The sequence below is a fragment of the Aricia agestis genome, chromosome 6 (genome assembly GCF_905147365.1).
Source record: "Aricia agestis chromosome 6, ilAriAges1.1, whole genome shotgun sequence".
In the NCBI taxonomy this organism is placed as follows: domain Eukaryota; kingdom Metazoa; phylum Arthropoda; class Insecta; order Lepidoptera; family Lycaenidae; genus Aricia; species Aricia agestis.
In genome coordinates, this window is record NC_056411.1 from 5400941 (window position 1) to 5419998 (window position 19058).

Consider the following 19058-nt stretch of genomic DNA (forward strand, 5'->3'; position numbering starts at 1 on the left):
TCAAATGTTAGTCCTAAAATTTTCAGGTTTTTAACTTCTTTAATTTTAATCCCATTTAATGTTAAATTTATGTTTCTTGTTTTATTCCTCTTTTTGCTTACTATTATAAATTCCGTTTTAGTTTTTGAAAATTTGAATCCTGTTTTCATAGACCATTCTTGTAGTCTATTTAATACATTTTGAAGAAGTTTTATGATTGGTTCGAGAGATCGACCACTACAAGTAATTGTTAGGTCATCCGCAAATAGAAAACCCTTTACCGGTCTAACTAAACAAGAAAGAACATCGTTAATTGCGATCAAAAATAGAACAACACTCAATACAGATCCCTGAGGTAAACCGTTTTCTAAAATTTGGGGATCAGATAAAATTTCATTTAGTCTGACTCTAATTTTCCTGTCGCTAAGAAAGTTTTTGATAAAAGCTAACATGTTTCCTTTTATTCCCATATCATTAAGTAATTTTAATATTCTCTGTTTCCAGACCATTTCATAGGCCTTTTCTATATCTAAAGCTATGATAATAGTATAGTTGTCATTTACAAAATTATCTAATATTTCAGATTCTAAATTAATTAAATGGTCATATGTTGACCGATGCTGTCTAAAACCGTACTGATATTGAGATAAGTAGTTGTTAATTTCTAGATACCACCTTAACCTTTTACTAATAATTTTCTCTAAAATTTTACATAAATTGCATGTCAATGAAATAGGTCTATAGCTTAGTGTTGAAGTAGGTATTTTACCAGGCTTCAGTATAGGAATGACAACAGCTTCCCTCCAATTATCTGGAAACACTTGTTTTGTCCATATATGATTATATATTTGTAATAAATATTGAATTCCACTATTAGGTAAGTGTTTTATTATAGTGTTGGGTAAATTGTCTGGACCTGGACTAGTATTACCAACTTTGGAGAGTACCGCTAACAGTTCATGTAAATATATCTCGCTGTTAATTGGGCTTAGGTTATCCGAAGTGTTAAAGTTAAATAACAATTCTTGACTATTTTTGTAAGTAATAAAATTTTTGTCGTAATTATTGCAGCTTGAATTACTAGAAAAGGTTCTAACTAATAAATCTGACACTTCAGCGGGACTTGACGCGAAACAATCATTTTCTTTTTCTAAAGTTATTGTATTTATTCTTTTTTTATTTTTATCTAAGCAGTGAATTTTCTTCCACATATCATTTATTGAGGTTTTTGGAGTAATCGATGAAACCCAATTTTCCCAATATTTTTTCTTAGTTTCTTTAAGAATTCTTCGACACTGTGATCTTTTTTTCTTATATTCTATTTTGTATGTAATGTTGTTATCTAAATTATGAGCTTGTTTTTTAAATTTCCTAAATGCTTTTTTATAATCTTTTACTGCTTTTTTACATTCTTCGTTCCACCAGGGGAGATTATTTTTCCTTATAATTCCGGATGTTTTGGGTATCGATTTATCAGCCGATTCTAATATTAAGTTTGTAAAATTTTCTATGATATTATTAATCGAATAATTATTTAATTCACTTAAAGACGGTAGTTTATTTATGTTTTTATTAATCTCTTCTTGAAATGTTTCCCAGTTAGCGCTATCAAACTTCCATTTTTTTGGGCATTTCACGTAATCTAAGTCTGATGTACGGGATCTAATCAAAATTGGAAAGTGGTCGCTGTCATATAGTTCGTCAATAGCGTTCCAATCAAAATATGATACTATACTTTGTGAAGCTACCGCTAAATCTATAACACTAGTGCGACCTGTGTTACTATCAAAATGTGTAGGCTGTCCATTATTCAATAAAATCACGTTATCATTATCATCAATCCATTGTGCTATTATCCTACCCCTAGTATCGCATTTTTGAGAACCCCAATAAAAATGATGTGAATTAAAATCGCCTAATAAAATAAATGGAATGGGAAGTTGTCTTATCAAGACATTTAGATCGTGTAAATTAAGTTGTTGACTATTAGGGAGATAAACATTGCATATTGTGAGGGATAACGGTACCTTAACTTTTATAGCTATAGCTTCGATATTTGTTGTTAATTGTATTTCTTCCGCGATTGTGTGTGGCTTAACAAATATAGCAACACCACCACTCGCTCTGTTACCCGATGTTCTGTTCCTGAAAAAACCCTGATATCCTTGAAGAGACCCACAATGATTACTGAAGTTAGTTTCTTGTAAACAAATGCAAGTAGGATTAACACGACTTATCAATAACTTGATATATTCTAATCGTCTGAAGTATCCATTTACATTTCATTGTAATATGTCCATAATAGTATAAGTAATAACTAATAAGTATAACAAAAAAAAAAATATATAATTTATATATATAAGCGAAAATATGTAAAATTAAACGTATGTATATGCAAATAATACTTATTTTTCAATGGTTGACTCCCGTAACAATTCATGTAATTTCCTAGTCAGTCTTGAACATCTATTTTTGAGACCTTTGTTCATTTTACAATGAAGTAAATTACACATTTTGATTAAATCCTTAACATTATCAGTATAACAACTAACTAATTCTTTTATATGCAATTTACAACGTGAATTATCAAGTAGGCTAATAAATTGGTCTAAATTAATCGGAAAGTCCTTATCCTTGTTGAGTTCGTGTATACAGCTTTCGATCGTTCTCCATACTTCCTTGTCCGTTCTTGAATCACTTCTTTTTATCTTCTTCTTAATTTTAGTTTTTCCTTCTTCAATAGACATATTGCTACTGGATTCGTCAGTTTCACCCATGATTTCACTGTCTTCTTCTATCTTGTCATTCTTAGGAACTTCAATATTCGATGTCTCACTAGCGGTAGCCGAATGAATTCTTTTTATTCCCTTTTGGTGGTCTTGGAAATGTGGGCTTGGAATATCTAAGACAGTAGGTAAAACTGTGGCGGTGTTCGTAATGTCATCATTGATATTATTTTCAACGACTAGGGGCGACTCGGTTTCAATAGTTGGGGAAATAGTAAGACCTTGTTTACAGTTCTTAGCTATATGGCCCATAGCATTGCAGGTAAAACATTTTAATGAATCAGTAGATATATAAATCCAGTAATTAGTTCCTTCAAATGTTATTTGGATGGATTCAGGAAGCAATATCTCATCCTCTGGGCTGATATAAAGCTGTCTCCTGAAGCTTAAAATATGGGAAAATCCAGGCTCGGTTGCTCCGATTTTCATAAATGATATTTGAGACATAATTTTAATATTCAATTCCCCGAATTTTTGTTCTATTAACGAGTTAGGTATAACCGGGCATACGTTGGATAAGACTATTCTTTTGTTTCTGGTTATCAAAGGCTTAATTTCGAGGCTGTTGTTTTGAACATTAATTCTTTTATTATTATCAATTAAATTATCCGCTGTTTTCTTACTGTCCAAGTATACACAGACTCGCGCATTTGAAATACGAGATACAAATCTGATAGCCGTCGATGGAACTAACGTAGCTAAGGCAACAATGTATTCTCTTAATTGAATTCCTTCTATTGAATCCAATATTATCGCTTGATCCTTCTTGGGGTAACAGGTAGACGACGTTACATTTGCGTAACTAGTAGATTGACTAGTAGGTAACTGAGACATTGTGTTTATTTGAGAAATTGGGTTGGTAGTTAACTGAGGGTTAATTTGAGACGTTGGGGTTGCACATAACTTAGGGTTTATTGACATTTTTAAAGGGTCTCCTGTTTCCAGGAGATACCCTATTCAATAAAGTACTCGTATATTCCTTATCACTGTAAACGTAAACAAGTCCGGTCGCGAATGCCTACTACACGGTAAGCGGAGTGATACACGCGCGTCCGTTGTGATCGCTCACGTAGAACTGAGGATTCTATTTGTCAATACAAGAGATCGCCCAATTTCGACCTCAAATAAAAAATTTGATTGTTTCAAATGTCAACGCTTTTCTATTGATATTTTAGTGTCAAAAAATTGACTTTAATATTATTTTTTAGACATAATTCCTGCAACAGTCTCAGATTAATTAAGTTAAATGATGACAGACTGGTCGTGTATTATTCGTCTAACAGTATTTAAGATTCAATATAAAAAAAACTAAACTATCAACGCCATCTGCGCCTAACATGCAGGTACTAATAAAAAAGTGTCGAGGTCAAATCAAGGTCAAATGTCGTTCTGTCTAGTCCCCTTTACGCCGAACGCGCGATAAGGAACTACGTTCCAAAATCAAAGTCGCCTAGTAGGCTGATTAGCCTGTATCAGGCAACAATGGCAATGCATAAAGTATTACAAAATTTCAATTTCATATAGCGTGACGCCTCTTTATAACAGTCTTTGTTTCGCTATTTTGCATCTTTGTGTCGCACATAATTTCTTCTAGTTTCGGTGTAAAGGTGAGACCGCACTACGCGACACTAAGCGACAGCGACACTAAGCGACAGCGACGCGACGCGGGGCACTTTACATTTCATAGAACTAACGTTTTATTCAAAAGTAGCGTTTTTTTAAACGTTAAAATTGTCCTCACCCTAAACTTCCCCCGTCTTTAATTATGTAAAGTGCAATTTGTATAATTAGGCAGAGTGAAATTAATTGAGGTCAAACTCTAATGCGATATAGTAATCAGATTCAGAACAATTGGGTAGGATTGTCTTTCACAATGCCGCTTTCTATGTTATTGAATTAGTACTGATAATACTTATGATTGCAGTCAGGTGAACTGATAATCCGCGCTAATACGAGTATACTTACAGGATTATTTTTTCCCCAGTACAATAAATTTTACCACGTCATTGGTATCGACCATCCTACTTCCTACTAATATTATAAAGGCGAAAGTTTGTTTGGATGTATGGATGTATGGATGTTTGTTACTCTTTCACGCAAAAACTACTTTACAATAATAATAATATACATCAGAATAACACATAGGTTACAATTTTAACCGACTTTCAAAATGGGGGAGGTGTTATGTTCGTTCGTGCTGGCGTTTGTTAACCGATTTTCAAAATTTTTCTTTTGGTATATAGGGTATCATCTCAATTTAGTATTATATTCACAATAGTGGTGATCTGATGAAGGATCCATTAGTAAACGAGGGAACTCCTTAAAATTTATAGGGAAACATGTGGTGACTTCGGTTTCGTGAGAAGTATTCTAAGCATATGCTACTAACAAGTAAGATTTTGCATCGAAGTATATAACCTGGTATACCGTGGTTCGGAAGGTGCTGAGAGAACTCCTGATTCTTTATAGATACAAGGTTTGGGAGTTTCGGCGTTGTTTTAAGAACGGAAGGCATAATATGCAACTATGCAAATTACATTCATCATCATCAGCACTACCATATTATACCCATGATTATGAACCTATTATGACTCTGTTATTAGTACTTTTCATAGTCTTTTCGATCAAGACTCGAGTTTGTCAAGCGATGATTTAAAAAAATCTATACCTACTTAATATTATAAACCTGAAGAGTATGTTTGCTTGAGCGCGCTAATCTCACGAACTACAGGTCCGATTTAAAAACTTATTTCAGTGTTAGATAGGTCATTTATCGAGTAAGGCTATCCTACTAATATTATAAAGCCGAAAGTATGTGAGTTTGTGAGTGTGTGAGTCTGTATGTTTGTTACTTCTTCACGCTTAAACGGCTGGACCGATTTCGACAAAATTTTACAAGGAGGTAGCTGACATCCTGGATTAACACATAGGCTACATTTTTAACCGACTTTCAAAATGGAGGAGATGTTATGTTCGTTTTCATTTGATTTTTTTCGTTCAACGATTACTCCGCTGCTTGTGAGCCGATTTCGACAAAAATTTACAAGCCGTTAGCTGATATCCTGAATTAACACAATAAATGGTCTACATTTTTAACCGACTTCCGGAACGGAGGAGGTGTTATGTACATTTTTTAAATTGATTAATAGGCTTTCGCCCCCCTCACTCCTGGAACTGTTGCTTTTAATGAAATGGTATGGCGTCGTTAGTGCTGAGTTTTAATTATCCTTTTTACAAACAAATGAAGTAATATTAATTATAAAAGTGAATTTATTCTAACCTTAACTAAACATACGGATTTCGAGTGTCATTTGATTAATAGGCTTTCGCCCCGTCTTCCGCTTGGGGGGGCTACGCCAGACTAACTAAACATACAGGTTTCGAGTGTCATATGATAATAGGTATTCGTCCCTTCTCCTACGTGTAGCTCTGCAGCCTCAAAAAGATTGGAAACTCCTGATACACTAGAATATAGCCTTCCTGGGTAAATGGGTTAATATATTTTTTTAAATTGGATCAGTAGTTAATGAGATTAGCGCGTTAAAACAAACAAACTCTTCAGCGTTATAATATTAGTAAAGATGTGCCGCCCGTCCGTCCCGTCCTCCGTCTCACAGTCCTTTACACTGTGAAATGTTGGAAATCGTTTCACAGACAGCGAAGTTAATCATAAATCATAAAAAATCACATCTGAACATAAAATATATATTTTCATCTCCTTCGTTTTGGAAGTCGGTAAAACAATAGCATATGACAGGATAGGTAATCAACTTCCATCTCTCAGTCATCAAAAATTGATGTTTCCGATGATCAAACTCAATTCGTTTTGTCTCTAATTACCAATAACTATTTACCTATTAATACACAATTTAGTTTACCTAATAAATCGCGGGTAACACCGCGGAGCACAGCTAGTAGGCTATATATTATTATCACGCTAAGACTAATATGACCGAAGAAACTCAGGAACATGTGGGAAAAACGGGGGAAATATTAGAAAGAGTTTATCTCACGAACTACTGGAGCAAATTTTATGGCAATATTTGGCACAGATATTGAGTAGATCACGTGAAGGGCGTATAGCTATTTTTTATAGGAAAATGTACAGTTTCCGTAAAATTCCTAATTATCGCAGGCAAGCCGCGCGGGATACGGTTAGAGTATATTTCATATTTTTTTTTTATAAAACGGTTTTATAGCATTTCCAAATACTTTTTCTGTTAATTTAGCCACATCAAGTTGCAGTCCTTTAAAATGAGTATAATATTAATTCTCTACGTTGTACCATTGGTCTCCATATATTGGTATACCAATGAGAGGAATACCAGCATCGATAGCTTCGTCTGTTGATTGCAAACCTATCCAAGATAACGAAAAGTTTTAGCTTGGGATGCTCTGCAAGATTAAAAAAATTTACACGCTTTTTTTTCAAATTCAAATCATTTAATTCGGGCATCAGAGGCCCATATAACAAATACCTTAAATCTAACTTACATATAATTAATTATAATTTATACGTGGGAGAGCCATGCTTCGGCACGAATGGGTCGGCTCGACCGGAGAAATACCACGTTCTCACAGAAAGCCGGCGTGAAACAGCGCTTGCGCTGTGTTTCGCCGAGTGAGTGAGTTTACCGGAGGCCCAATCCCCTACCCTTTTCCCTTCCCTACCCTCCCCTATTCCCTTCCCGTCCCATCCCTACCCTCCCCTATTACCCGATTCTCTCTTAAAAGGCCGGCAACGCACCTGCAGCTCTTCTGATGCTGCGAGTGTTCATGGGCGACGGAAGTTGCTTTCCATCAGGTGACCCGTTTGCTCGTTAGCCCCCTTATTTCGTAAAAAAAATATATATAATAAATACCTTAAAACTAACATGCATATTTTATATAAGTATACTTAAAAACTAACACTGTCACATTTGGCCGGCGACGTGACTCGCTTCGTTCCGGAGTCTCCCCCGGAACCTCCGATAGACAACATCCATCGGCCAGACCTCCGGCGCCTCGAAAGTCGAGCCTTTACTTAGACCGTTCGCTGTTATAGCTCAAAGTAATTACTATTAAGATAAAAGATTTCTAGTTCAAATTCAAGCTCAGTGTATGCTCCAGTCGGGTACATAATGCATGTAAATAGTATTTTAAATGTTATCAGAAATTGTAAAACCTTTATGTATGCCGACGACATGTGTTTATTGTATGCAAAACGTAATTTACAAGCCGATTTAAGAACATAACTAAATGGGCACATGATAACGGCATTATAATAAACTTTAATAAAACTAAGGCAATGCAAATTACATCACCAAAATATAATAAATATATTAAAAATGCAAATATGAATATAGAAATTATTGGACATACATATGAATGCCTACATTTAAAAAAAAATGTCAATGTACACAGATAGAAGTTGTAGACGAATACAAATACCTAGGACTGACAGTCGATAGCAAATTTAATTGGAAAGGACATGTGAATGCAGTGTGTAGTAGACTACAATCAATGTTGGGTAAATTCTTTCATCTTAGCAAGATAAAAAGCTGTTGTATGTAATCTACTACGCACTTGCAGACTCTGTAATAAGCTACGGATTAAGTTGTTATGGTCTCACATTTAAAACTAATTTAGATAAAATCAAACAGTTGCAGACTATATTAATTAAATCTTTAGTAAATAAAAGAGTAAAGGCATAATGTAAAGAAGACTATGAAAATTTTTTCAATATTTGTGAAATACTTCCAGTGCATGTAAAAGTTTATTATTTAATAGTATTAGAGCAATATAATATAAATAAATATAAAGAAAAAAATGATTATCATAAATATAGGACTAGATATGTGACTCAGGGCAAATATGTAATACCGTCGGTAAGAAATTACTATGGTAAAAGAACCAGAAAATACCTGACTCCTACTTTATTTAACAAAATAGACTTTATAAGAGATGATGACAATAAAACAAGCAAGTTAACTTTAAAAATAAGACTTAAAAATATATTTTTTGAAAAATAACAATTTACATTGTATTGGCAGTTGATATAATAATTAAAAAATGATACTTATAGACAATATTCTCATAATAATGACTGAAAGGCTTATTATCAAAAATTAAAAAAGTTAGGTCACTATCTAATCTTTGTTACATATTACTGTGTTATGGAATGGTCTAAGATGATTTGAAATTAGAAGTTGGAATTATGTTTCATAGAATCAGATAAAAAAGTTGTGAAGTTTAAGTTTTTTATTTTTTATTTTATGTTTCACTTTTTGGAATTTTTATGTTGCATTTTTTATGTTTAGCGAATTTGTAATTTGTCGCCAACAAACTGCTGCGCAGTTTGGCAAATTTTAATGTATATATTGTAAAATGTTAATGTACTCTAAATAAATAATAATAAAAAAAAGTTTTCTATTAGTGACTAGGCCAGGTTATTTTAAGGGATTCAATAATATTATTATTAAACATTTTAACGGTAAAGGATTGGTATATTGCTCTACAGCAGTTATGTATAAATGTACCTAAATAACAAATGTTGTACCTTCAAGGCCGTTTTACGTACGAATATAAAAATGACGCTTCATAATATATGTTACAACCTACGGTTACAACATTTATTCATGTGTTAACTTCGTATTCCAATACCCGAGTCTCGAAAATATTATGTTAATAATCAAATAATATTAGCATAGAAAGAAATTTTCTATCATAAGTCGATGGGACACTTATAAATAAAATAATACTTACTGAGTAAATCGGCCTGAGGAAGCCATTTTAATATCTTTATATTATTCGATTTGGTTGGTAGCTCATCCGCATCCCATTTCCACAGAATGTCGTAGGGAGCTTCGAGAATACGTTTATCATCGAAACGATTTTTTTCTTGTGGCAATATTCCCGTTATTACGTTTGTTCCAAAACTTACGTAAATGACTTCATTTTTGGACGAATCGAGTTAGAATTTCAGATCCTGAAACGATATTTAAGTGTAGTCTTTAAAGTAAACTGATATTGAAAAACACATCTACAAGCTTTCAAAATGAATATAAACTATTTATTGAAAATAGTGACACAGGAAAATATTAAACAATTGATTATTATATTCATTGTCCGTAACTCCGTACCTGAGGCAGATCCTTATTCCTATTGTGGTTTCAAATGCAGACCACCAATAAATTGAATATTTGATGAGAACGGACGGTTGCTAGACCAGAGCTTATGTTAATTGACAAAAATCATTTTGACTCTCTTGTTAAATTCATAGAATGTATGGGACATCTCTTCCGAAGTGTTTTCAAATATCTGCATCGTCTTCTTTTTCGCTTATTTTAATGTAGTGTAATTATTACATGTAGTGTAATTTGTTTAAAATACTCAAGGCCCTTTTCGAAAAATGATAAATCATACATCCTTTGCCTTAACGGGTGTTGGACCTTGTTGACCTAGGAGCTGCAAAGTAAGTAGTCCCCCCGATGGTTGCACGCCTTGTCGTGGCGGTGGGGCTCTAGTAACCGCGGCTTGGACAACCGCGGTGAAGCAAAGAGGCAACCAGGGCCGGCCGGTGTCGCCGCCTGGCCCGAGGAGGGCGCTCCCAGCGGACTGGAGGAGTCCGCTGCGGATGCGCACCGAGGTGGGGCCGCAGAGGAAGAGGCAAGTAGGTATTACGGTGCGCCGCTTGCCCTATCCTCTGCGGCCGAGGTGTGGTCGGTGGCAGAGCCACAGACTTGATCTGCCACATGGCCTCCAAGTAGCAGACTCGGGGGGGCGTCTGCTACAGCCTTGGTGGGGGCCGAGGAGGAGGGCGCATGTGTTGTGCGCCCATCGTGAAGTCTTCGGGCCGCTGGCGGGGTCGCAGATGTGTGTATCGTTCCTGTGGCCCCGTCAATATGCGGCGTGGCGGAAGATGGGGGGGGGGGGGGGTTTAGTGGGTATACCGTGGTCTCATTAGCTACGGGAGTCCCACATAACCGCTCGGGTCGCCCCCTGCGCCTGGGTGGTATGCGTAATGCATTTCCCCCTCCGGAAAAAAAAAAAAAAAAAAAAAAAGGAGCTGCAAAGTACCTATATTTTCTCTCTTTCTTGAGCATTTCTTTAACTTCTGGCATTTCAAGTTGTTCATTTACAATCGTTGCGAAACATGAAAAAAATTCAAATATCCGATTTGCAGTATCTTCTTTATTTCCCTTATTATAAGGAACTTCTTCTTCCTCCCATATCTGATAAGAAATACTCGTCTTGACGGGGCACTACTGTGCCCCCAGATCGTGAACGTTTATTTCAGTGAGGTTCGCACGTGGTTTTCCTTTCGGGAATCGCCTGATATACAAATTCACAATTGTTAAATGCTGGATCAGGTGTGAACACGACGACCTCATGATCTCAGTAAGCAAGCTCAAGGGTCAACGCACGAAATACAACCTGATGGCTCATTGATGGAAAATAAGCCAATATTTTTGCAGTATCATCTTTTGGAAATATCACCATTTAAGCAAATATTATAATACTTATTCGTAACATTTTGCACGCTAACTCTGTCGCGATATTCCATTTAAATAAAAAGCAAAGCAACTAAATTATTTATATCGAATCATCTACTTTTAGACACAATATTAATTAGCAAATTATAATCGTTGGAGACAAGATATAATTTTTGATGTAGTAATAATAATATTTCGTTATCAGTCATCATAATATTATTGTGTTCTAACTATATTTATTAGTATTGAGTATAATTAAATAAGAAAAAAATATCTACTTCAGTAACTATAACACTTAGGTACCGTAAATATCCTTCCTACATAATATGAATTTTAAAAGCAAACATTTTGTAGTTACTAAATTTAATATAAGTAATATTATTATCATTAGGAAGCAAACATTAACACGGGCTCCGCTGTGATTATGGTGTGAATCAGCCCTTACAATTTTCACGGACACTTAGCTTCGTCCTCACCCACCGTATTAAAACAACATTACTTAGGACAATAACTTAAGTAATTTTATATTTTTAAAGGAAGCAAGTCATAATAATAATATTATTAGAATATAAGTAATTTTCTTAGATTGTAATCAATTTGTGCAAGAACTAAGGACCGGAAATAAAACAATAAATTATTTAAAATATTATCTAATAATAACCGTGTTAACTAAAGTTTGAAAGATGATAGTGAGACAAGTATGAAACAATAATTGGTGAATACAGTTTTGATACAATATAAAAGTTGTAAAAAATAATGGTTGTAAAAAATGTAAACAATCGAGCGACGGTTTAAGCTATAATTCAAGAGATTACGTCCAATTTTAATAATGAAGGTGACAATAAATAATTGAAAGTAAATATGAAATTATGAAAAACTATTTGTCTTATGAAACTACTACTAACGTATTAAAGCAACAAAACTAAGATTTTCTATCAATAACGTTGCCATTAACTTTGTCCACACTGTGCCTTTTTTTGTTCATAGCGCAGTCAACATCGCACGTGAGGCATGCCCGCGATGCTATGACACTTTTCTTTCCAACGGATTTTGACGCATTCAATTATTGAATATGCCAAGCGAAAGTTGAATAAAAAGATGAAGATGAAAATTGAAGATGAATTTGCATAGTGTGGACATAGCTATTGGCACACTACTACTAAAATAAATAAAAATTAAATAAATAAAAATAAAACTAAACAAATAATTTACAACAACTAGATAACTAAACAGGTAACAATCATAAACAAACTTACAAAAAAAACCCCTAATTATGCTTAATCTTAACACTTATTGTAAATTTTTTGTATATTTTATTTACAATAGCTCTAATAATAAAAGCTAATGCTAACAAAATTGATACTAAAATACCTAAAAGGACTAATACTAGTTTCACTTCGTAATATTCGGTGAAACTGACACCTATGGATGGTGGCTGGAGATGATCACCTCCATGTTCCAGAATATGTTCCACCCAGAAGACAGCTTGATCCAAAGGCTTGATAGGAACAGACCTCATAAGACTTCGAAGCTTTGTAATATTTTGTTTGTAGCTGAAACAAAGAATATTGCTTAGAAAGAAAGAAAGAAAGAAAATGTTTATTTGTGCAGGAAAACATACGTAGCTTATTTACTATAAATAATACATCATAAAATGTTTTCGAGCACAAGCCGACGCAGCTCAGCATATGCTGAAAACAACTCCCTATTGCTATTGCTAAAAACTGCTATGCTAATTGCTAAAAACAACTCCCAGGGGCTAATAACAATAATAAATCTCGATGGCAAAATATTTTATTTTCAAACGTAGGTATGCCTCATAAAAATTATGCTATTGATAATGATGAAATGTTTAAATAATTCTGGAAACTAATTTGACATCAATGTAGGACCAACATATTTTGTTTTTCGTAATAGTTCAAAGTACTATCATAAAAGTTGATTTATAGGCATCCCCCGTCCGCTTCTGCCATCTCACTTACGTATTTTGGTCGTGTTACGTCAAACCCAGCCGACAGGTTACAAACATTGAATTCACATGATCCGATCAAATGACGTTGGTCTGTCAACTGCCTTGGGATCAATTTCCTCGATGGTTCACAAAATGAACTATACTTACTATCAATGTTAAAACTAACCTTGGATCTTTAATAACGGTTTCTATAGCCTGTTTGAATTTGTCTTCAGTCAGAGTGTGAATATCCAGTTGTAGTCCGATATTATGCTTGACGTATTTCTCCACATTGTACCACTGATCGCCCAGCATTGGTATGCCTATAAGCGGTACCGCTGCGTCTATGGCTTCGTCAGTAGATTGCAGACCACCTTGTGTTATGAACAGCTTAATGTTTGGATGTTCTGTAAGAAATAATTTTATATTTACTTTTTTATGAACTAAATCATAAAACGAGAAGTTGAAACGAGCAGGTCCTCCTTTGAGGGTGGAGGTCAAACCGTCCTTTCAGCCTTCGCAAATCGCGGCAAAGATTGGCTCTCCTACAAAATGTTATTTCATTACTTTCACTTTTCCCCAATTTGAGAAATGCTTAAAAATTAGAATTTCTTTATGTATGTTCTACGTCTTTTTCAATTATTTATTAGCTCCATTTTATGAGTTTTCTTTCATTTGCTGTATACTTTGCATTCATAACAGATTAGATTACAGAAATACTTTATTTAGCCCATATAAGGATTAAATAATAATATACATAATTTTTATCTTTTGCTACTTCTTATTGCTTTAACGCAGTACATAAATATTAGGTACTTATCAATAAACTTTGGACTAAAGTATATATGAGTAGATTGATTATAATATTATATTAAAATGAATATAATATTATTCGATAATTTTGTTTCGTGCGTAAGGGCCCTTCAACACGACATATTTTTTGCGACTTGACGACCGACGCGCGTTGTTGATGCGCTCGTCTTATGTGGATCTTCATCGCGTTTGTTCAAAACGTGTCGGCTTCCTTGCGTTTTTATCGATACAAACGAGCGTAAAAAAACGTCGTGTAGACGGGCTCTAAGATAATTAGACTTATTTTGACGATAAGTGCAAGATTGAATATTTATTTTGTGTGTCAACAAGGACATCTGCAGATATTTAAAATAATTCCCCAAGATATAATCAGGTTTTTGAAAATTTATCAAGTACCTATAATTTTATCTAAACATAATAAATACGTTTTAAGGAAAAGAAACTATTTATTGTTTTGCGTAAGTTTTGTGAGTAGTAATAAACAAATTACAACCGAAATCTTACAAGTACGTTTAAAAGTAAAATAAGTAGATAATAATCTAGTCATTATGCAGTAGATATTAACCCCCTTACTAATAAACGCTGTATAAGCTTTGAATAGTTATACAGTATTTTGTCTTCTTCAATCTAATTAAAAATGTCACTTGTGTGACAGGAACAAAACACTGTATAACTATTCAAAGCTTACACAACGTTTATTAGTAAGGGGGTAATATTATAATATTTTTGCGAATCGAAAAGGAAATTATGTTGACGAAAGGGAAATTTAGTGCGTTAACTATTTCAAGGTCAAAGTCAGATAATATTTTTGTTAAAGTTAAATAATATTTAGAATGAATTTTAAAATAATATGTTTTCTACATGTTACGTCTACATGATACCTACTGCGTCTACTTCGGACTATATTTTAATGAGTTTCATATCGATGTATAAAAATATATAATAATAATAGCTCCCACACCGGTTTCAGTGACGGTGGCCGGTTTCATTGAAACCAGGCCAGCTACGCAAGAGTAATTTTATAGTGTCCAAGTGTGTGCGCAGTACACAAGATGACAAGAGCACTCTCTATTCTTTTACTCCCATAACCCAGTGGGACGGAAGACCGGCACGATCGGCGAGAGATCAGGCGCAGGACCGACTTTTACATGCCCATCCGACGCATGGATCATCTTACTTGTCAGACAATCAGGTGATCAGTCTGCATTGTCCTAACCAAACTTGGAAATAACATGTTTCCAACGCGGGAATATATCACTAGACCATGGAGGCGTTATATCTGTATAAAATATAGGCCACATTTAAAAACAACTCCTAAACAGCAAAATAGTATTCTCGTTTAGTTTAATACGTTAAATATATTATTATGACAAGAGAACTTCTGACCAATTAAAAAACGTTTGATTTTTGTTTGAGATATTTTTATGAGAATATCATCATGTACTTGGAGCTAATGGACTGGATCTAACAACAAGAGAAGTTGTATTTATATTTATAAAAGAAATACAATATATACTTACTAAGCATATCTGGTTGTGGAATCCATTTTGTAAGTCTTACATTATCCGGCTTCCCAGGCAGTTCATCCAAGTCCCATTTCAATATAACATCGTATGGTAATTGTGAAAACACTTTTGTTATTGCGGTAATTTTATCTCTCGGTAATGCAGATGCTAAGACATTAGTTCCAAAACTCATGAAAATGACACCATGCTTAGACGAATCGAGATATTTCTTCAGATCCTAAAAAGAACATTGTTTAAAAAATTCTATTATCATTACCAACGGAAACCAAAAAATATACCAATTTAACACCATTTATCATTATGGGAATATTTTCAATTTCTTTAGTCATTATTACACCAGTGATATTAAAATCAAATTCAAAGTTGTTCAAAGAATTGAAATATAATCGAAGAAAATGTTCAGTTTGGTGCAAGTCAGCTTATTTAAGACTGTTATTGCTAAAACTGTATCTCTAGCCACTAAAAATGAAGAAACTTACATCTGGTAGCTCCTTCACAGTAGACTGATGTATTCCACCAACAAAAAGTATGTTAGGACCCACTGGTCTATTGTCATTCCAAATCGGATGTTCATTGATAAACATCATCTTCATTTTATCCTTGTAAGTTCCTATACGTGGAACATCTTTTCCAAAATGTTTTTGCATTATTTCATGATCAAAAGGTTCCGTTGTACTTATCAAATACTCCAACATCACGTGCTTGAACAGCTCAAAACCTTTCTCCCAAAAAGAAAGATTATATAACCGTTGTCGTCCAGGAGTTGGAAATAGGAGTGGGTGCATCGGCGAACCGAATCCAGAATACTGCTTAGCAACAGCTCCAAAAGAGCTAAATAGTATTATGGGCGCATCGAATACATGAGCTATACCCATCAATGGTCTGATACAAGCTTCCAAGATGAGCAGATCATAATATTTTCTGTCCTTTTTCAATATTTCTTGAACTTCTGCCGTCTGCAGTTGCAAATCCAAGGTTGTTGCAAAGCGCTTGAAGAAGAACTCAATTTGCTTCATTATACTATTTTTCTCACCCATATTGTGGTTTGTTAAAACTTCAGCCCAATTGCTATACGAAATGTCATGCACGTCTATTTCGGTGAGGTTTGGAGGAGATTTGCCCTTTGGAAAGTATGGATCTGTTGTAACGACGGTGACTTCATGGCCTCTCCTGGCTAGTTCGTGTGTTAAAGGTCGGAACACAATCTGGTGACTAATTGACGGCGTAGGAAAAAATGCTAATATTCTTGCACTTTCTGTTTCTAGTGTCAGATATATAACCAGGAGAAACACATAACTACACAACGTTCCTCCAAACATTTTGATCGAATATGTAATTATGACTGACGAACTACGTTTATGTTTGAGGATATCAACCAAAATATTTATCAATGACCATTTTAATGAGCGATAAGTGGTTTTCTACGTGTGATAAAAACAGACACAAAAATGTTAAGGAAGAATCAAATCCTTCGTTAATGAGAATTCAGTACCGTAAAAATGTATTATATTAGAACTAGCTGTTGCCCGCGACTTCGTCCGCGTGGACTTTATAGTTGTTCCTGTATATAGATTGAGTCGCTTACGCGCATATCAGAAAAGTATATTGTGTGGGAACCGCACATTTTTCCGGGACAAAAAACATTGTGCGGGAACCGTATATTTTCCGGGATAAAAAGAATCCCTTAAGTCCTTTCCCGAGACTGAAAGTATTGACATACCAAATTTCATCTAAATAGATTGAATAGTATAGACTTTAGGCGATAATCATAAAAGTTTATTGTGCGGGAACCGTACATTTTCCGAGACAAAATTGTCCTTTCTTGAGACTCAAAGTATCTCCATATCAAATTCCATCAAAACAGATTGAATAGTTTACGCGCAAATCATAAAAGTATATTGTGCAGTAAACAGTTATTTTTCTGGGACAAAATATATCCTATGTTCGTTTTCGGGACTCAAAGTATCTTTATACCAAATTTCAGCAAAATGGGTCCAGCCGTTTACGCGTGATGTCGTGACCACGCGAAATATAACGTTCCGCGCAGATATTTCACAGACAAATTATTAGTCCACAAAAATAGCCTATGATCCTTCACGTGGTGTACTTCTTAGTTCTTACCTGTGCCAAATAACAGAAAAATGTATCCAGTAGTTCGTGAGATAAGCCCTTTCAAATAATTTGCCCCGTTTTTTTTCACATTTTTCTCTATTTCTTCGCTGCTTTTAGTCTGAGCGTTAGCTGAGCGTGATAAAATATAGCCTATAGCCTTTCTTGATAAATGGGCTATCTAACACTGAACGCCTCCGTGGTCTAGTGGTACAGAGCGCGGCTCTTGACTCGGAGGTCGTGGGTTCGATTCCCGCGTTGGAAACATGTTATTTCCAAGTTTGGTTAGGACAATGCAGGCTGATCACCTGATTGTCTGACAAGTAAGATGATCCATGCGTCGGATGGGCATGTAAAAAGTCGGTCCTGCGCCTGAACTCTCGCCGGTCGTGTCGGTCTGCCGTCCCACAGGGTTATGAGAGTAAAGGAATAGAGAGTGCTCTTGTGTACTGCGCACACACTTGGGCACTATAAAATTACTCCTGCGTAGCTGGCCTGGTTTCAATGAGACCGGCCACCGTCACCGAAACCGGTGTGGGAGCTATTATTATTATTATTATCTAACACTGAAAGAATTTTTCAAATCGGACCAGTAGTTCATGAGATTAGCGCGTTCAAACAAACAAACTCTTCCGCTTAATAATACATAATATTAATGTAAGTTTGTAGCACCTGCGTGTCAAACCGACCGTGTGACGACCTCTGTGGCTCAGTGGTGAGCGCGTTGGTAGCTCAAGCCGGGGGTCGCGGGTTTGAATCCCGCCGACGGAACAAAAAGTTTTCAATGTTCCCGGGTCTGGATGTGTATTAAATATGTGTATGATATAATAAATATCTTAAATATATGTATAGTATAAAAGTATTAAATATATTTCCGTTGTCTGGTACCTGTAACACAAGTCCTTTAGGTACTTAGCACGGGGCCAGACTGACGTGGTGTGAAGCGTCCATAGATATTATATTATTATTATATTATATTATTATATTACATATTATATTAAAAACCATGTATAGCTGAAGCAGTACATTTCAATAATTATAATACCTAATTCATTGCTTCATAAATAAAGTTAATCAACAATATGAAGGTCGATTTAGGCTACGTATCAATGAAATAAAAAAATATTTGTGTTATCATTTATCAACTAGAATTGAAATTTAATTTATTTATTTAGACGTAATATTTTGTGATTAGATTATGATAATATATCTATATCAGGTATTAATTTTAATTCCTGCGTGATTTTCATACCGCAGGTGTGTTTCATTGACAAAAGAGAATCAGACATGATTCAAAATATAGAGACATTGCAGCATAATATTTTGAACGATAAGTTTTATTTTGATTTTATCTGGGTGCACGGTAGTGCCCCCGCCAAGACAAGCTAAGCGAAGCGTAAGGGCACTACCTACCTTTTCT

At 34.8% G+C, this 19058-nt stretch overlaps 2 protein-coding genes and 1 pseudogene across 2 annotated transcripts in view; 1 reads left to right on the plus strand and 2 right to left on the minus strand.

Moving 5' to 3' along the window:
• LOC121727921 (myb protein) overlaps positions 1-14186 on the plus strand; it is a 525795-nt gene extending 511609 nt beyond the window's left edge. Inside the window, exon 18 of the mRNA XM_042115981.1 lies at positions 14108-14186. The gene's annotated coding sequence lies outside the window, so the exon portion shown is untranslated. The remainder of the gene's footprint in view (positions 1-14107) is intronic.
• Positions 7032-11246, minus strand: LOC121728090 (annotated as a pseudogene).
• On the minus strand, positions 12507-16848 carry LOC121728091 (UDP-glucosyltransferase 2-like). Its single transcript, XM_042116197.1, has 4 exons — positions 16009-16848; positions 15524-15746; positions 13378-13597; positions 12507-12792 (listed from the first exon to the last, which is right to left on the minus strand). Exons 1-4 carry the CDS (start codon positions 16846-16848, stop codon positions 12507-12509), a joined length of 1569 nt encoding a protein of 522 aa, XP_041972131.1.
• Between the last annotated feature and the right edge of the window lie 2210 nt (positions 16849-19058).

Bases quoted from the DNA above. Each gene is read 5' to 3' on its own strand.
- LOC121728091 (XM_042116197.1), bottom strand. From the start codon at position 16,848: ATGTTTGGAGGAACGTTGTGTAGTTATGTGTTTCTCCTGGTTATATAT. The intron at 15,747-16,008 runs GTAAGTTTCTTC...TGTTCTTTTTAG, and splicing joins CTGTGAAGGAGCTACCAGAT to GATCTGAAGAAATATCTCGA. The intron at 12,793-13,377 runs GTTAGTTTTAAC...TCTTTGTTTCAG, and splicing joins ACCGTTATTAAAGATCCAAG to CTACAAACAAAATATTACAA.